Here is a 17,205-nt window from a genome sequence, read left to right on the forward strand (position 1 = left end):
ATCTCTTGGTCACCCTCTATGATTTTTACCTTCCACACTGCCCCCCAATACTAAATTGGTGATCCCTTGATGCCTCAAAACATGTCCTACCAACCGATCCCTTCTTCTAGTCAAGTTGTGCCACAAGCTCCTCTTCTCCCCAGTTCTATACAGTACCTCCTCATTAGTTATGTGATCTACCCATCTCATCTTCAGCATTCTTCTGTAGCATCACATTTCAAAAGCTTCTATTCTCTTCTTGTCCAACTATTTATCGTCCATGTTTCACTTCCATACATGGCTACACTCCATACAAATACTTTCAGAAACGACTTCCTGACACTTAAATCTATACTCGACGTTAACAAATTCCTCTTCTTCAGAAACGCTTTCCTTGCCACTGCCAGTCTACATTTTATATCCTCTCTACTTCAACCATCATCAGTTATTTTGCTCCCCAAATAGGAAAACTCCTTTACTACTTTAAGTGTCTCATTTCCTAATCTAATTCCCTCGGCATCACCTGATTTAATTTGACTACATTCCATTATCCTCATTTTGCTTTTGTTGATGTTCATCTCATATCCTCCTTTCAAGACACTGTCCATTCCGTTCAGCTGCTCATCTAGGTCCTTTGCTGTCTCTGACAGAATCACAATGTCATCGGTGAACCTCAAAGTTTTTATTTCTTCTCCATGGATTTTAATTCCTACTCCGAATTTCTCTTTTGTTTCCTTTACTGCTTGCTCAATATACAGATTGAATAACATCGGGGATAGGCTATAACCCTGTCTCACTCCCTTCCCAACCACTGCTTTTCTTTCATGTCCCTCGACTCATAGCTGCCATCTTGTTTCTGTACAAATTGTAAATAGCCTTTCGCTCCCTGTATTTTACCCCTGCCACCTTCAGAATTTGAAAGAGAGTATTCCAGTCAACATTGTAAAAAGCTTTCTCTAAGTCTACAAATGCTAGAAACGTAGGATTGCCTTTTCTTAATCGAGCTTCTAAGATAAGCCGTAGGGTCAGTATTGCCTCACGTGTTCCAACATTTCTAAGGAATCCAAACTGATCTTCCCCGAGGTCGGCTTCAACCAGTTTTCCCATTCGTCTGTAAAGAATTCGCGTTAGTATTTTGCAGCCGTGGCTTATTAAACTGATAGTTCGGTAATTTTCACATCTGTCAACACCTGCTTTCTTTGGGATTGGAATTATTATATTCTTCTTGAAGTCTGAGGGTATTTCACCTGTCTCATACATTTTGAGACAGGCGAAATACCCTCAGACTTCAAGAAGAATATCACTCTTATATCCTGGCCCATTCAAAAATTCATTTTGTAAACTTACTGGTTCAGCTTGCCCCGAGTATGTTGTTTAAGAACATCATTTCAAAAAGTCTTGAAATCAACAAATTGCTCTGCATGCTGTTTATCCCACGTCTGAGCTCCCCCTTTTAATTGCTTCTTTACAAATTTAATTTGAGCCATCTCACTAATGCCAGCAAGAAAATTATCTTTACATGCAGCCAAGAAGTCCACTGCATTGTATTTACCTCTCCACTGAATGGTTTTGTGCACAATCCTTGCCCCCTTGGGATGCCCCATCAGTACATTGCATATTGATTCCTTCCATTCATTTATCTGTTTCTCTCATTTGCTAATTTCCCCTTGCAGCTTTTCACCTATACTTTTATAACAATCAGCAATGCCTACATTGTGTTTGTTTGTATTTTGTAATATATACATTAATTTCTTTGCCTCAATTCTTTTCCAGGCTGATATTTCGCAGTTTCCACTTTGGGTAACAACCTCTCTCTCTCTTCTCTCTCTCTCTCTCTCTCTCTCTCTCTCTCTCTCTTCTCTCTTTTTTTTATTTTATTTTTTTTTCTCCCAACTTTATTTGTAATCTCAGCAAGTTTACTATCAGGCTGATGATCAAACTTTCCACTCACTGCACTTACCTTATCACCAAGCTTCGGTACCATTTCTTCCAATCTATATTTCCGACTATTTCAGTTTTTATACTCCCAATTGTATTCTCTATTTTTGAATCTTTATCTCCAATTTTCTCAGGTTTTATACTCCCCATTTGTAAATCTACCTTTTCTAATTTCTTACTCAATGTTTCAAAATACACATTCACAGCATTTCCTGGTTCCTAACCTATTTCTTCCCTTCTCCATCCTGTGCTGTTGCTACTAATATCGCTCCCTACACCCTCTGGCCCACAGTCACTTGTAAATTATTAATTTCATCAGCCATGACAGGCTAATGCAGCCACTGACTGTACTTAATTTGCCTTTCCCTGTCAACATATGCAGCCTCTGCTGCTCTGCATTTCATCCAATGGCGATGCATCAAGTTGCTACCTCTGCTGCTTGGGACTGACGCAGTGTCACCCGCATGTGATGCTGTGTGAAGACACTGCCTCTGCAACTCAGTGCGGATGCAGTGCTGCCTGTGTGTGGCACCGCTCCTGCTGCTTGCTGCTGACGCAATGTCCCCTGCGTGTGGCACCATGTAGACTTTGCCTCTGCTGCTTGGTGACTTTCCCACGTGAACTGCTATAACGGCGACATACTGTGTCACTGTTGTCTGCAGCTGTTGTTACTAGCACGCATCATTACGCTTATCATTTGCACTAAGTGTGCTGCTGGTGCTGCTCTTACCACTGCTGCACTATAACCAAACTCGTGAGCCCCCATACTGACTGCTCACTACTACAGCTTGGGTATTGGGACAACCAATCTGAAATATCAATAGGAAGAAAATGCAGACCAATCCAGGATGAGGCAGTTTCACCCATTTACCAAGGAATGGGTGATGTACAGCCATTAAGTTTGAACATGGCTTTAGCCCAACAGCATAACATAATAATGTTAATACCAAAGCCTTACATCAGCAGTGAGACATTAGCAAATAATTTAATAAAATGTGTATCTGTTGCTCGAAATCCCAAAGTATAACATTGCTCGAAACAGACTGATTTTAAATTTTATATAAATACCTTTTAATCATTTTTTAGAGATGCACAATGTATCTGAACGATGGCCACAAGCTCATTGAGTAACTGAACAGTGTCTATGACCAGTGCAAATTTTGGTATTACTTTGTGCAGACGTAGCATTATACCCAGTTGCATGAGCTAAATCACAACGTGCAAGGTCCAGTACAAGAAAATAACATTTGTGGGAGACACACCATCTGTAGCATTACTGGCTCCAATGAAAATACCTCCAGAAGCAAGACAATAGGTGAAAGACAGACCTCAAGCTCTCCCCTGCATGCTTATTTAAAGGTTCAGTTACATGCCCATTCCCTGATTCAGTGCAGATACTTTCATCCTCACCACCATTTGTAATATTCATAACAATTTCATGTAATTATTCATGGTAAAAATACACTATGTGATCCAAAGTATCCGAACACCCCCAAAAACATATGTTTTTCATATTAGGTGCATTTGCTGCCACCTACTGCCAGGTACTCCATATTAGCAACCTCAGTAGTCATTAGACATTGGGACAGAGCAGAATGGGACACTCCACGGGGTGTCACTTGTGTCATACGTCTGTACACAAGATTTCCACACTCCTAAACATCCCTAGGTCCACTGTTTCCGATGTGATAGTGAAGTGGAAATGTGAAGGAACATGCATAGCACTAAAGCGTACAGACCGACCTTGTCTGTTGACTGACAGAGGGTCGTAATGTGTAATAGGCAGACATCTATCCAAACCATCACACAGGAATTGTAAACTGCATCAGGATCCACTGCAAGTACTATGACAGTTAGGCGGGAGGTGAGAAAACTTGGAATCCGTGGTCGAGCGGCTGCTCGTAAGCCACACATCAGACCGGTAAATGCCAAATGATGCCTCACTTGGTGTAAGGAGTATAAACGTTGGACGATTGAACAGTGGAAAAACATTGTGTGGAGTGACGAATCATGGTACACAACATGGCGATACGATGGCAGGGTATGGGTATGGCAAATTCCCAGTGAACATCATCTGCCAGCGTGTATAGTGCCAATAGTAAAATTCGGAGGGCTGGTGTTATGGTGTAGTCGTATTCTTCATGGAGGGGGCTTTCACCCCTTGTTGTTCTGCGTGACGTTATCATAGCACAGGCCTACATTGATGTTTTAAGCACCTTCTTGCTTCCCATTCTTGAAGAGCAATTTTGGGATGGCGATTGCATCTTTCAGCATGATCAAGCACCTGTTCATAATGCACAGCCTGTGGCGGAGTGGTTACACGACAACAACATCCCTGTAATGGACTGGCCTACACAGAGTCCTGACCTGAATCCTATAGAAGACCTTTAGGATCTTTTGGAATGCTGACTTCATGCCAGGCCTCATCGAACGACATCGATACCTCTCCTCAGTGCAGCATTCCATAAAGAATGGGCTGCCATTCCCCAAGAAACCTTCCAACACCTGATTGAATGTATGCCTGCGAGAGTGGGAGCTGTCATCAATGCTAAGGGTGGACCAACACCATATTGAATTCCAGCATTACGAATAGAGGGCGCCACAAACTTGTAAGTCATTTTCAGCCAGGTATCCAGATACTTTTGATGACATAGTGTATGAAAATCTTTGCAGTCTTTCAAATAACTTCGGGGAATTCAGCCAGGTAACAGTTTCAGTAATCACCGATATTTTGGCGGGAGAACAGTCCACCATTTTCAAGGCAAATTCCAACGTTGCAGTTTGCCTTGAAAATGGCAGGGTGTTCTCCCGCCGAAATATCGGTGGTCGCTGAAAGTGTTACCTGGCTGAACTCCCGGAAATTATTTGAAAGTTGTATATTGCAGGAGAAACTCAGTTCTCACAATCTTTGCAGTCATTTTCCAGTCTCTTAACAGATTCATTTGTACGTTATTGTAACAATTTTAAACAAATCCCAAATGCATAAATCACCATGTTTGGCACTCTAGTCAGAACACTAAGTTGACCTCTGTCACAAATAACAACTATACTTTGATTCACGTTGAAAGTTGTTGAAATATGAACTAAAGAAACTCATGTTGACGAGTTGATTTGTGTTTCTGTGGAGGAGGTCATAGTTATGGCACTATTTACATGAATAAATTAAATTATTTATTACATTTTTATAGTTGTTTAATTAGAAAATAATCTGTTCATTATACTGCAGGCATTATCCTCTTTCATCTGGTGTATCACGAGTGTGACTTCTATGATGGATTCAGTTGTTACAATTTTTTACAAACAATAATGGCAATAATGTCAGTAAATTTTAACTACTAGCTTCAGACATGGATTTATGGTCATTGCGCTCATCCCAGTGCTGAGGTTCCAAAACTATCTTTGGCTTTTCTTTAGCATGCTTGTATTGAGTTGTAATGTATTTTCATTAACATCATATCAGTGATGACATTTCAAGTCACAGGTCCCTCCATATTAGCTCGTCCCATGACCGCGTCGCTAGGAAACACCCTTTTTCCTGCCTTACCCCGATGATTGTTGGGCCTTGTGGATTGCTAGCCACCATTATTTCCACTCAGCTTGCCTGTCACACTGCTGTCTGACAGCTGGCTGTCCCAACAGACATTCACAGTGGTCCCCAGCTGACCTGTCAGATTCAGACCATCCTGCGGCAGTCAAACCAGCTGCTTGTAACATCGCAAGAGGATTGATGAATGGAGCAGAGACTGGTCATAGATCCTGAACATAAATAAATGTAACACATTGTGCACACATCGGAAAACAAATCCTCATTGTACAATGATGCTCTTGATGACATTGCTGGAAACATTAAGTACCATAAACTACACTACTGGCCATTAAAATTGCTACACCACGAAGATGACGTGCTACAGACGCGAAATTTAACCGACTGGAAGAAGATGCTGTGGTATGCAAATGATTAGCTTTTCAGAGCATTCACACAAGGTTGGCACCGGTGGCAACACCTACAACGTGCTGATATGAGGAAAGTTTCCAACCGATTTCTCATACACAAACAGCAGTTGACCGGCATTGCCTGGTGAAACGTTATTGTGATGCCTCGTGTAAGGAGGAGAAATGCGTACCATCACGTTTCCGACTTTGAGAAAGGTCGGATTGTAGCCTATCGCGATTACAGTTTATCGTATCGCAACATTGCTGCTCATGTTGGTCGAGATCCAATGACTGTTAGCAAAATATGGGATCAGTGGGTTCAGGAGGGTAATATGGAATGCCCTGCTGGATCCAAACGGCCTCGTATCACTAGCAGTCGAGATGACAAGCATCTTATCCACATGGCTGTAACGGATCGTGCAGCCACGTCTCAATCCCTGAGTCAACAGATGGGGACGTTTGCAAGACAACAACCATCTGCACGAACAGTTCGACGATGTTTGCAGCAGCATGGACTGTCAGCTTGGAGACCATGGCTGCGGTTACCCTTGACGCTGCATCACAGACAGGAGCGCCAGTGATGGTGTACTCAACGACGAACCTGGGTGCACGAATGGCAAAACGGCATTTTTTCGAATGAATCCAGGTTCTGTTTACAGCATCATGATGGTCACATCCGTGTTTGGCGACATTGTGGTGAATGCATATTGGAAGTGTATACAGGGTGTTACAAAAAGGTACGGCCAAACTTTCAGGAAACATTCCTCACACACGAATAAACAAAAGATGTTATGTGGACATGTGTCCGGAAACGCTTAGTTTCCATGTTAGAGCTCATTTTAGTTTCGTAAGTATGTACTTCCACCTACGCTCAGTGGAGCACGTTATCATGATTTCATACGGGATACTCTACCTGTGCTGCTAGAACATGTGCCTTTACAAGTACGACACAACATGTGGTTCATGCATGATGGAGCTCCTGCACATTTCAGTCGAAGTGTTCGTACGCTTCTTAGCAACAGATTCGGTGACCGATGGATTGGTAGAGGCGGGCCAATCCCATGGCCTCCACACTCTCCTGACCTCAATCCTCTTGACTTTCATTTATGGGGGCATTTGAAAGCTCTTGTCTACGCAACCCAGGCACCAAATGTAGAGACTCTTCGTGCTCATATTGTAGACGGCTGTGATACAATACGCCATTCTCCAGGGCTGCATCAGCGCATCAGGGATTCCATGCGACGGACGATGGACGCGTGTATCCTCGCTAACGGAGGACATTTTGAACATTTCCTGTAACAAAGTGTTTGAAGTCATGCTGTTACGTTCTGTTGCTGTGTGTTTCCATTCCATGATTAATGTGATTTGAAGAGAAATAATAAAATGAGCTCTAACATGGAAAGTAAGTGTTTCCGGACACATGTCCACGTAACATATTTTCTTTCTTTGTGTGTGAGGAATGTTTCCTGAAAGTTTGGCCTTACCTTTTTGTAACACCCTGTATTCGTCATCGCCATACTGGCATATCACCCGGGGTAATGGTATTGGGTGCCATTGGTTACACGTCTCGGCCACCTCTTGTTCGCATTGACGGCACTTTGAACAGTGGACGTTACATTTCAGATGTGTTACGACCCGTGGCTCTACCCTTCATTCGATCCCTGTGAAACCCTACATTTCAGCAGGATAATGCACGGTCGCATGTTGCAGGTCCTGTTCGGGCCTTTCTGGATACAGAAAATGTTCGACTGCTGCCCTAGCCAGCACATTCTACAGATTTCTCGCCAATTGAAAATGTCTGGTCAATGGTGGCCAAGCAACTGGCTCGTCACAATATGCCAGTCACTACTCTTGATGAACTGTGGTATCGTGTTGAAGCTGCATTGGCAGCTGTACCTGTACACGCCATCCAAGCTCTGTTTGACTCAATGCCCAGGCGTATCAAGGCCATTATTACGGCCAGAGGTGGTTGTTCTGGGTACTGATTTCTCAGGATCTATGCACCCAATTTGCGTGAAAATGTAATCACATGTCAGTTCTAGTATAATATATTTGTCCAATGAATACCCGTTTCTCATCTGCATTTCTTCTTGGTGTAGCAAATTTAATGGCCAGTAGTGTATCTTGGATTATCTGTCAGGATCAGGCTCAAGTGGAATGACCACATAAAATAAATAGTAGGAAAAGCAGATGCTAGACTGAGATTAATAGGAAGAATCTTAAGGGAATGTAATTCATTCAGTAAAGAGGTGGTTACAAGGCACAACCGATGCTTGAGTATTGTTCATCAATCTGTGACCTTACCAGGTAAGAGTGTTGGAAGAGAGAGAGGAGATCCAGTGAAGAGGGCCACATTTCATCATTGGATCGTTTAGATTGTGCGAGAGCATTACAGAGGGCTCAACGAACTCCAGTGGCAGATGGTAAAGGAGAGATGATGTGCATCATGGAGAGATTTACTATTGAAATTTGAGAAAGTTCTTTCTCCCACATACATCTCTTGAAACTACTGCAATGAGTCTTACTGATAATCATTGTCCCCACATGCAATTCACAAGTGGAACAGGGAATGGGTGATCATTTAGCTATTGATACCAGAAACACCCTCCACCCCACATCATCAAATGGCTTGCAAAGTGTTGATGTAAATAGAGATGTAGAAACCGTCATTCACAGGCAGTTGCCCTATGTTGAGGAAGTGCGCTGTGAGCACTTGTCAGATACCTGTAAAATGACAGAACAAATTGAGCAGTGATGCTGCATCAAATTTTACTGGTGGCTTGGCAGTACTCAAGTGGAAACCATCCGCAAGATTCAAGGGCTTTTGGAGACACTCCATGAGCACCTCAAGGATAAAGGAGTTGTATGACCACTTCACAGACACCAGTACATCAGTGGACAGCAAGCCACATTCAGGCAGAACCTCAACAAGCTGAAATGATGGTTTGTGGAATTCCAACACTATATTGACATTAAGGACCAGCAGCAATATTATTAATTTAGTTTCCTTTCACAGCTGTGTACATATTCCTTAATGCTGAGTAGTTTCGAACATGTCCATTTGTTTTCAAACCTGTACTTGTGACTTTATCATTTGATTGTTAAATAATTGCTTGCCACAAGCTGTGGTTCATTTGCTGATTGTTTTTATAATTCTGTTTTTAGTTTTTGTGTCATTTGACATTCCTATTTTCACCCCCATCAAGCATCTCTAGACTTAGAGAAAACTTTTGACAATGTTGACTGGAATACTCTTTTTCAAATTCTGAAGGTGGCAGGGGTAAAATATAGGGAGCGAAAAGCTATTTACAATTTGTACAGAAACAAGATGGCAGTTATAGGAGTCGAGGGGCATGAAAGGGATGCAGTGGTTGGGAAGGGAGTGAGACAGGGTTGTAGCCTCTCCCCGGTGTTTTTTAATCTATATATTGAACAAGCAGTAAAGGAAGCAAAAGAAAAATTTGGAGTAGGAATTAAAATCCATGGAGAAGAAATAAAAACTGTGAGGTTCGCTGATGACATTGTAATTCTGTCAGAGACAGCAAAGGACCTGGGAGAGCAGTTGAACGGAATGGACAGTGTCTTGAAAGGAGGATATAAGATGAACATCAACAAAAGCAAAACAAGGATAATGGAATGTAATCAAATTAAGTCGGGTTATGCTGAGGGAATTAGCTTAGGAAATGAGACACTTAAAGTAGTAGATGAGTTTTGCTATTTGGGGAGAAAAATAATTGATGATGGTCGAAGTAGAGAGGATATAAAATGTTGGCTTGCAATGGCAAGAAAAGTGTTTCTGAAGAAAAGAAATATGTTAACATCGAGTATAGATTTGAGTGTCAGGAAGTCGTTTCTGAAAGTATTTGTACGGAGTGTAGCCATGTATGGAAGTGAAACATGGACGATAAATAGTTTGGACAAGAAGAGAATAGAAGCTCTCAAAATGTGGTGCTACAGAAGAATGCTGAAGATTAGATGAGTAGATCATGTAACTAATGAGGAGGTACTAAATAAAATTGGGAAGAAGAGGAGTCTGTGGCACACCTTGACTAGAAGAAGGGATCGGTTAGTAGGACATGTTCTAAGGCATCAAGGGATCACCAATTTAGTATTAGAGGGCAGTGTGGAGGGTAAAAATCATAGAGGGAAACCAAGAGATGAATGCACTAATCAGATTCAGAAGGATGTAGGTTGTAGTAGGTACTGGGAGATGAAGAAGCTTGCACAGGATCAATAGCATGGAGAGCTGCATCAAACCAGCCTCAGGACTGAAGACCACATCATCATCATCATCAACAACAACAACAACAACAACAACAACATATAAATGCTAATGTAACCTTCCATAGTCAGTTTTCATGCTGTCCTCTCTATCACATAGCTTTTGTTTCTACCATACGTAATTATATAACTTTTGCTAGTTTTCCGGTATAGATCATTTTTCTCCTTGCATTATGTTCCACTTTAGTTTACTCCTACCCCAGTAATCCAGTAATTCTTTTTGATCATTTTGACTTCCACTAATTGTTTCCTCTTAGTCTAATATTCTGTGCTACTTTGTCTTTCCATTCCCTCTCCGTGACACTACACTACCAAAACCTTCCTTTGTTCACTTCTCATGTCTCCCTCATCTTACAAACCCCCCACCCCTTACTACATGAAACATTAATCTGCACCGATCTTTATCATATAGTTTAACATTTCTGTGTCCTTATGCTTTATGTGTAAGTGTTCTCTCGAGTACTCTCTTCCACAGCCCACATTCATTGTAGATCACTACATGGTTAATACTGTTATGTAAATTGAAGTTATTTCCATGTAGCACCCCTAGTATTGGACTGTCAGTTCTGGAAACAGTATTAATGAATATGGTTGTAGCACTTCCAGTGTTATAGGCTTTTGCATAAGTAATCTCTATGCTTACAAGCTCTTCGATTCATCTTTGGGGTATATTTCTCGTTATCTTTGATAATAACCTGCTGTATATACACTGAGGTGAAAAAAAAACAGAGGAATGCCTTGTAATATCTTGTCAAAGCTCCTTTTGCCTGGCGTAGCACAGTAACTCAATGTGGCATTGAAAGTCCCCTGCAGAAATATTGAACCATGCTGGCACTATAGCTGCCCATAATTGCAGAAGTGTTGCTGGTGCAGGAACTTGTGCACAAACTGGCCTCTCAATCTGGGTGGCCAGGTCATGCACCCGAACTGTCCACAATGTTCTTCAACCAGTTGCGAACAGTTGTGGCCCAGTGACATGGCTCATTGCCATCCATAAAAATTCCATCATTGTTTGGGAACATGAAGTCCATGAATGAGTGCAAATGGTCTCAAAATACCCGAACATAACCATTTCCAGTCAATGATCATTTCAGTTGGATCACAGGTCCCAGTGCATTCCGTGTAAACACAGCCCACATCATTGTGGAGCCACCAGCAGCTTGCACGGTGCCTTGTTGACAACTTGGGCCCACGGCTTCATGGAGTGTGCACCGCACTCAGAGCCTACCGTCTGCCTTTACCAACTGAAATCGGGACTCGTGTGACCAGGCCACACTTTTGCAGTCATCTTGGGTCCAACCGATATGGTCACAAGTCCAGGAGAGGTGTTGCAGACAGTGTTGTGCTGTTAGCAAAGGCACTCACAACAGTTGTTTGCTGCCATAGCCCATTAATGCCAGATTTCATCACACTTTTCTAATAGATACACTCGCCCTACATCCAACGTTGATTTCTTTGGTTATTTCATGCAGTGTTGCTTTTCTGTTAGCACTGACAACTCTGTGCAAACACTGCTGCTCTCAGTGAAGGCTGTCAGCCACTGTGTTGTCTGTGGTGAGAAGTAATGCCTGAAATTTGGTATTCTTGGCACACTCTTGACACTGTGGATCTCAGAATAATGAATTCCCTAATGATCCCCAAAATGGGATGTTCCATGTATCTAGCTTCAACTACCATTCTGCGTTAAAAATCTTAGTTCCCACCTTGGAGCCATAGTTGCTGTGGAAACCTTTCCACATGAATCAGCTGAGTACAGATGACTGCTCCACCAATGCACTGTCCTTTTGGTTGTGTACATTAGTACATGATACTGCCATCGTCTGTAAAGTGCATATTGCTATCCCATGACTTTTGTCACCTCAGTGTACTGCATGGCATGTATGGCTAGCAGTAATTGATATACCAGTGATAAAATATGACGTTTCCTTAACTGCTGGTTTACCATATGTGTCACCATTCCATAGACGGAATGTGTTTATATGTGAAGACCACTGAAAAATCTTTCTTTTTAGATAAAAACAACTACTGGTATTTACAACAGCATATATGTGCACATGTAACATATTTATAACAATAAAGAAAATTCCTGGATAGAAAAATATGTAAAATAATGGAAAGGCAGCCATTCACCTATAGCTTACTGATGCATGGCACAGAGAAACATGCCACAGAAAACAGTATTCACGCTAGCTTTCAAGCCCTTGCTCTTTCTGTAGCAAAAGTACACACATTCATTCAAACCACACAGGCGACCTGACATGACTGTGGGAGTGTGCATATGGGTGTCTATATTGTGTGTGTGTGTCCATTTACGAGAGAAAAAGCAAAAAGCAACAGCTTGAAAGCTAGTGTGAATACTGTTTTCTGTCATGTTTCTGTGGACAAAGCATCATTCAGCTGTAGTTATGTGGTTGTCTTTCCTTTATTTTGCATATTAATGTATTTATGTTATTCTTACTGCCTTTTCAAGGCAATGTTTGTTGTTGCAGTATATTTCAATGTAACCTCAGTGTTAACTAAATTATAACCTACCACTTTTCTTTGGTAGGTCCAGATTATGATGTTGACCGTGGTGCTCTCTTCATTCAACATAAGTTTCTTATTCAGAATCGCAGCCCAACTAAGATTATCTACCCACACTTTACTACGGCAACTGACACATCAAATGTGCAGGTGGTTTTCCAGGTGGTTGTCGATACTGTTGTGAAAGAAAATCTCCGACATGTGACACTTTTGTAAGTGATAGCATAACTCAGAACACAATGTATTCTGATGGATCTCAAATATCTTGCCATTCAGTCTCTCTTAAATTGAACATATGTCTTGTTGTTTCTAGTATTTTATTGTTGTGCCAAAAATTCTCATTTAGTGCAATTTATTACATTACTATTGGCATAAGTAATTTTGTTCTGCTGAATTAAATGTTTAATTAATTGTACTTAGTTGTTTTTATTTTGAGTCTTTACAAAGAATTATTTCTGTTTGATGTAAATTAAATATATGTCTGTTGGACTGAATGTTTCATGTTTGATATTGGTAACATGTGAAGACATACTATATCTCTTAACCATGTGGAGCATGTTCTTGTTGTGTCACCTTTTGTAGAAAGAACATCTACTTAGTTTTTTTTAAAAAATCTGTTAAAATTCTACTTACTTAAAAGAAAATCCCTGTGGTGCCCCTGTGATCTCCAGTCTCCTACTACAGAGGAGTAGATCGACACAATTCTAGGATGTAATGCGGTTCTGAAACTTTTTAATACATACATAGTCGATTTCCTCACTCTGTGTACTGGATATTCTCCTCTCGTTTCTAATGGACTATATAATAGTGTGACAACCAACTTTTTAAAAAAGGCATCTCCTTACATAATATATCTATAATTTTTTTATTTTATTTTTTAGATTAGTAACCTTGACTCATTACTGCAATTCTTGATTCATTACTGCAATGACTGAGATGATGTCTGACCTTTATATCACTTAAATTATTTTACTCTTCTTTTTATTGTCCACGAGGCACACTTAAATGTTACTGATCAAGCTTGTCATGGTCCTTTTTATGCTTCATTAATATAAGTGACGAAGAACACTTGTTTTGAATGTACATGAAAGTTAGTTGCTATGTAATTCTAATATTTAAATAATGAAAATTATTTAAGAGACTGAAAATATGGATATACATTTTTTGTACTTTAGTATTCTGAATGGTATATGCTGTCAAAAAATAATAAAAATATATATTTTATATGAATCATTGTCATCTAAGCATGAGCTGCCACAATATTGTTGTTCAAAGAGAGAAACTTTATCTGTTAGAGAGTGTTTGAAAAAAATTATATATTTTATTTTATGAAGTAAAAAAAAATGCCATAATAAAAGGAGAGAGATAATGTCTGTGATATATAATGTGTTCAATCCAGACTGTTGGATGGCCTTTTTTATACAGTACTGTCATTTGTATTATTGATATTATAAGGTTGAATGGCAATCTCATATCACTTTAAATAAAATGCTTTAGTGTGTTCACACAGTGTTTTTTTCCCCAGATTTTTTATGTATGTTTGATATTAATGACAAAATTCAGAATTTGAGAGCAAGTATTCCAGTTGTGACACAGTTATTTACCTTACTTAAAGCATTTTACCCATCAGAGGTGTTTTGAAATTTTCTATGAAAATGTCATAGATGGCATAGAGTTAGTGGATTTGTTGTTACAGCCCATAGTGTTGCAATATATTCTCCTGCAGTCTGTTGTAATCTTGACAGCTCATGATTAAGGTTAGGTTGTCCTGTTATTAATCGTAATACACAAAAAAGAAGGAAAGTTTTAAGAAGATACCAGTATAGAGAATACCATATATTGATGTGGGAAGCTTCGTCTAGATGAGAAGCACTTTATATTTACTTTCTAATTGCCAGTGATTGCCTAAATAAGGTTTCTAACCTCATTAAACATACCAGAAAACATGATACAAATTATCATGAACTGATAGTCCCAGAATTAAATAAGCAGTTACATCTCTTTAGAGAAGAGCCCAATTCCATGGAAACCACCAAGCGAGGTGGCTCAGTGGTCAAGACACTGGACTCTTTATTTGGGAAAAAAAGAGAGAGAGAAAATCCTCTTACCATGAAGATTTAAGTTTCCTCTAATTTATGTAAATTGTGTACGGTTAATGCCAAGATAGTGCATTAGAAAAGCTCATATCCTGTTTCTATCCCATTGCTTGTCCACCCTTAGCTTGTATTTTGACTTTAATGACATAATCATTGATAAGATGTTAAAATTCTTTTCCCTGGGAACCCCCCAATTTTCTGGAAACACTATTTTGTCATTAACTCACAAGATTAACTGTATCTAAATAAACTGTAAAATTCACAGCCCTGGTCAAATTTTAGTTTGTTTTGACAGATATCTGGTCGTGGCTTTATGGCAACCATCTACGTGCTGGTCAGAAACTGTGTGAACAACTTACAAAGGTGTTGGCTGAGAAATAATTATTAAGTGAAACATTCAACACATTGTGCCATTTCTGAATTGATTAGCATTGAAGTTAACCGATCAGGCTGTTGAGTGCACAGACTCAAGTGACCCACCAAAAATAATTAGTGTCTGTTGTTCTCATAGTGTAGATAGTAGTGCATGCAACTACTCAGCCTTTGGCTTGGGTTCAAACCTTACTACCAGCCCGTGTCCAATTTTTCTATCATTCTCTTATCCCATTTTAGAAAACCAGACAAAGTACATGTTTAGTGACACCATCTCTGGCTGACCACTTGAATTTGTGCACACAACTGCCTGTTGGCTACTTTCAGTGCTAATTAACTTGGAAATGGTGCACTGTGTTGAATTTTTTCCAAACAATTTCTCAACACAACCTACCCTGCAACACCCTTAAAAGCTTTTAAATCTGTTTCTGGCCACAATGAATAAGAGTTAAAGAAAAATAAAAGTATTTTAGAAATTTTGAAACATGAGAAACAAGTAGACTAATCACTTTGGAAAAACAGTGACACAGAGGACACACAACAGTAAAATAAACTGATTTACATGATGTGCAATGGTTCCATAGCAGTTAAAGTTACAGATCCTTGTGCTAGTGGTGCTAATGGAAGGATCAATGACAAACCTTTTATAAGCATATATTTTCTAAGAAGAATGGAATGTCAGAAAGTGCCAAATGAATTAATTGTTTTAGTAACATTACATAGAACATTTTGACTAAAGTTCAGTCTTGATCACACCATTTATGTTTCAATGACATAGGTAACCGGTTTCGGTTATTTTTACATAACCATCATCAGACCCACGGCTCCCTTAGGATAGTAGGCGGAGCTCAGCTGCTACGAAGTTGACTTCGTAGCAGCTGAGGAGAGCTCCGCCTACCATCCTAAGGGAGCCGTGGGTCTGATGATGGTTATGTAAAAATAACTGAAACCGGTTACCTATGTCATTGAAACATAAATGGTGTGATCTAGACTGAACTTTAGTCAAAATATAATAATCTATTGATCACTGTATTCCAAAAATGTTTACCAAAATATTATATAGAACACTTTACACAAGGGCAAAGTTCTGAACATAGCAAAGGAGCACAATGTAATTACACTGAAAATCAAACTGGCAAGTTAAATTTTTTTCTTTTTGTCTTTCCCTCTCCTTCCCTCTTTCCTGATGAAGCAACCGTGGGTTGCGAAAGCTTGATATTTGTGTGTGTGTTTTTTATTGTGTCTATCTACCAGCACTTTCCCATTTGGTAAGTCACAGCATCTATTTTTTAATATAGTTTTCCCATGTGACAAAGATGATGTGACTTACCATACGAAAGCGCTGGCAGGTCGATAGAAACACAAACACATACATACGCACAAAATTCTAGCTTTCGCAACCAATGGTTGCTTCATCAGGAAAGAGGGAAGGAGAGGGAAAGACGAAAGGATGTGGGTTTTAAGGGAGAGGGTAAGGAGTCATTCCAATCCCGGGAGCGGAAAGACTTACCTTAGGGGGAAAAAAGGACAGGTATACACTCGCACACACACACATATCCATCTGCACATACACAGACACAAGCAGACATTTGTAAATGTCAGACATTTTTTGGCCTTTACAAATGTCTGCTTGTGTCTGTGTATGTGCGGATGGATATGTGCGTGTGTGCGAGTGTATACCTGTCCTTTTTTCCCCCTAAGGTAAGTCTTTCCACTCCTGGGATTGGAATGACTCCTTACCCTCTCCCTTAAAACCCACATCCTTTCGTCTTTCCCTCTCCTTCCCTCTTTCCTGACGAAGCAACCATTGGTTGCGAAAGCTAGAATTTTGTGTGTATGTATGTGTTTGTTTGTGTTTCTATCGACCTGCCAGCGCTTTCGTATGGTAAGTCACATCGTCTTTGTTTTTAAATATATTTTTCCCACGTGGAATGTTTCCCTCTATTATATATATCCCTTAAAACCCACATCCTTTCGTCTTTCCCTCGCCTTCCCTCTTTCCTGATGAAGCAACAGTTTGTTGCGAAAGCTTGAATTTTGTGTGTATGTTTGCGTTTGTTTGTGTGTCTATCGACCTGCCAGC

General features: G+C 40.1%; 1 protein-coding gene across 1 annotated transcript in view; it reads left to right on the top strand.

The window, feature by feature from the left end:
* The window catches only part of LOC126457863 (guanine nucleotide-binding protein G(o) subunit alpha-like), a 90,768-nt gene extending 76,609 nt beyond the window's left edge, over positions 1-14,159 (top strand). Inside the window, exon 7 of the mRNA XM_050094510.1 lies at positions 12,680-14,159. Coding sequence (XP_049950467.1) covers positions 12,680-12,870 — 191 coding nt within the window. The 3' untranslated portion in view covers positions 12,871-14,159. The remainder of the gene's footprint in view (positions 1-12,679) is intronic.
* The last annotated feature ends 3,046 nt before the right edge of the window (positions 14,160-17,205 follow it).

Source organism: Schistocerca serialis, chromosome 2 (genome assembly GCF_023864345.2).
Source record: "Schistocerca serialis cubense isolate TAMUIC-IGC-003099 chromosome 2, iqSchSeri2.2, whole genome shotgun sequence".
Classification (NCBI taxonomy): domain Eukaryota; kingdom Metazoa; phylum Arthropoda; class Insecta; order Orthoptera; family Acrididae; genus Schistocerca; species Schistocerca serialis.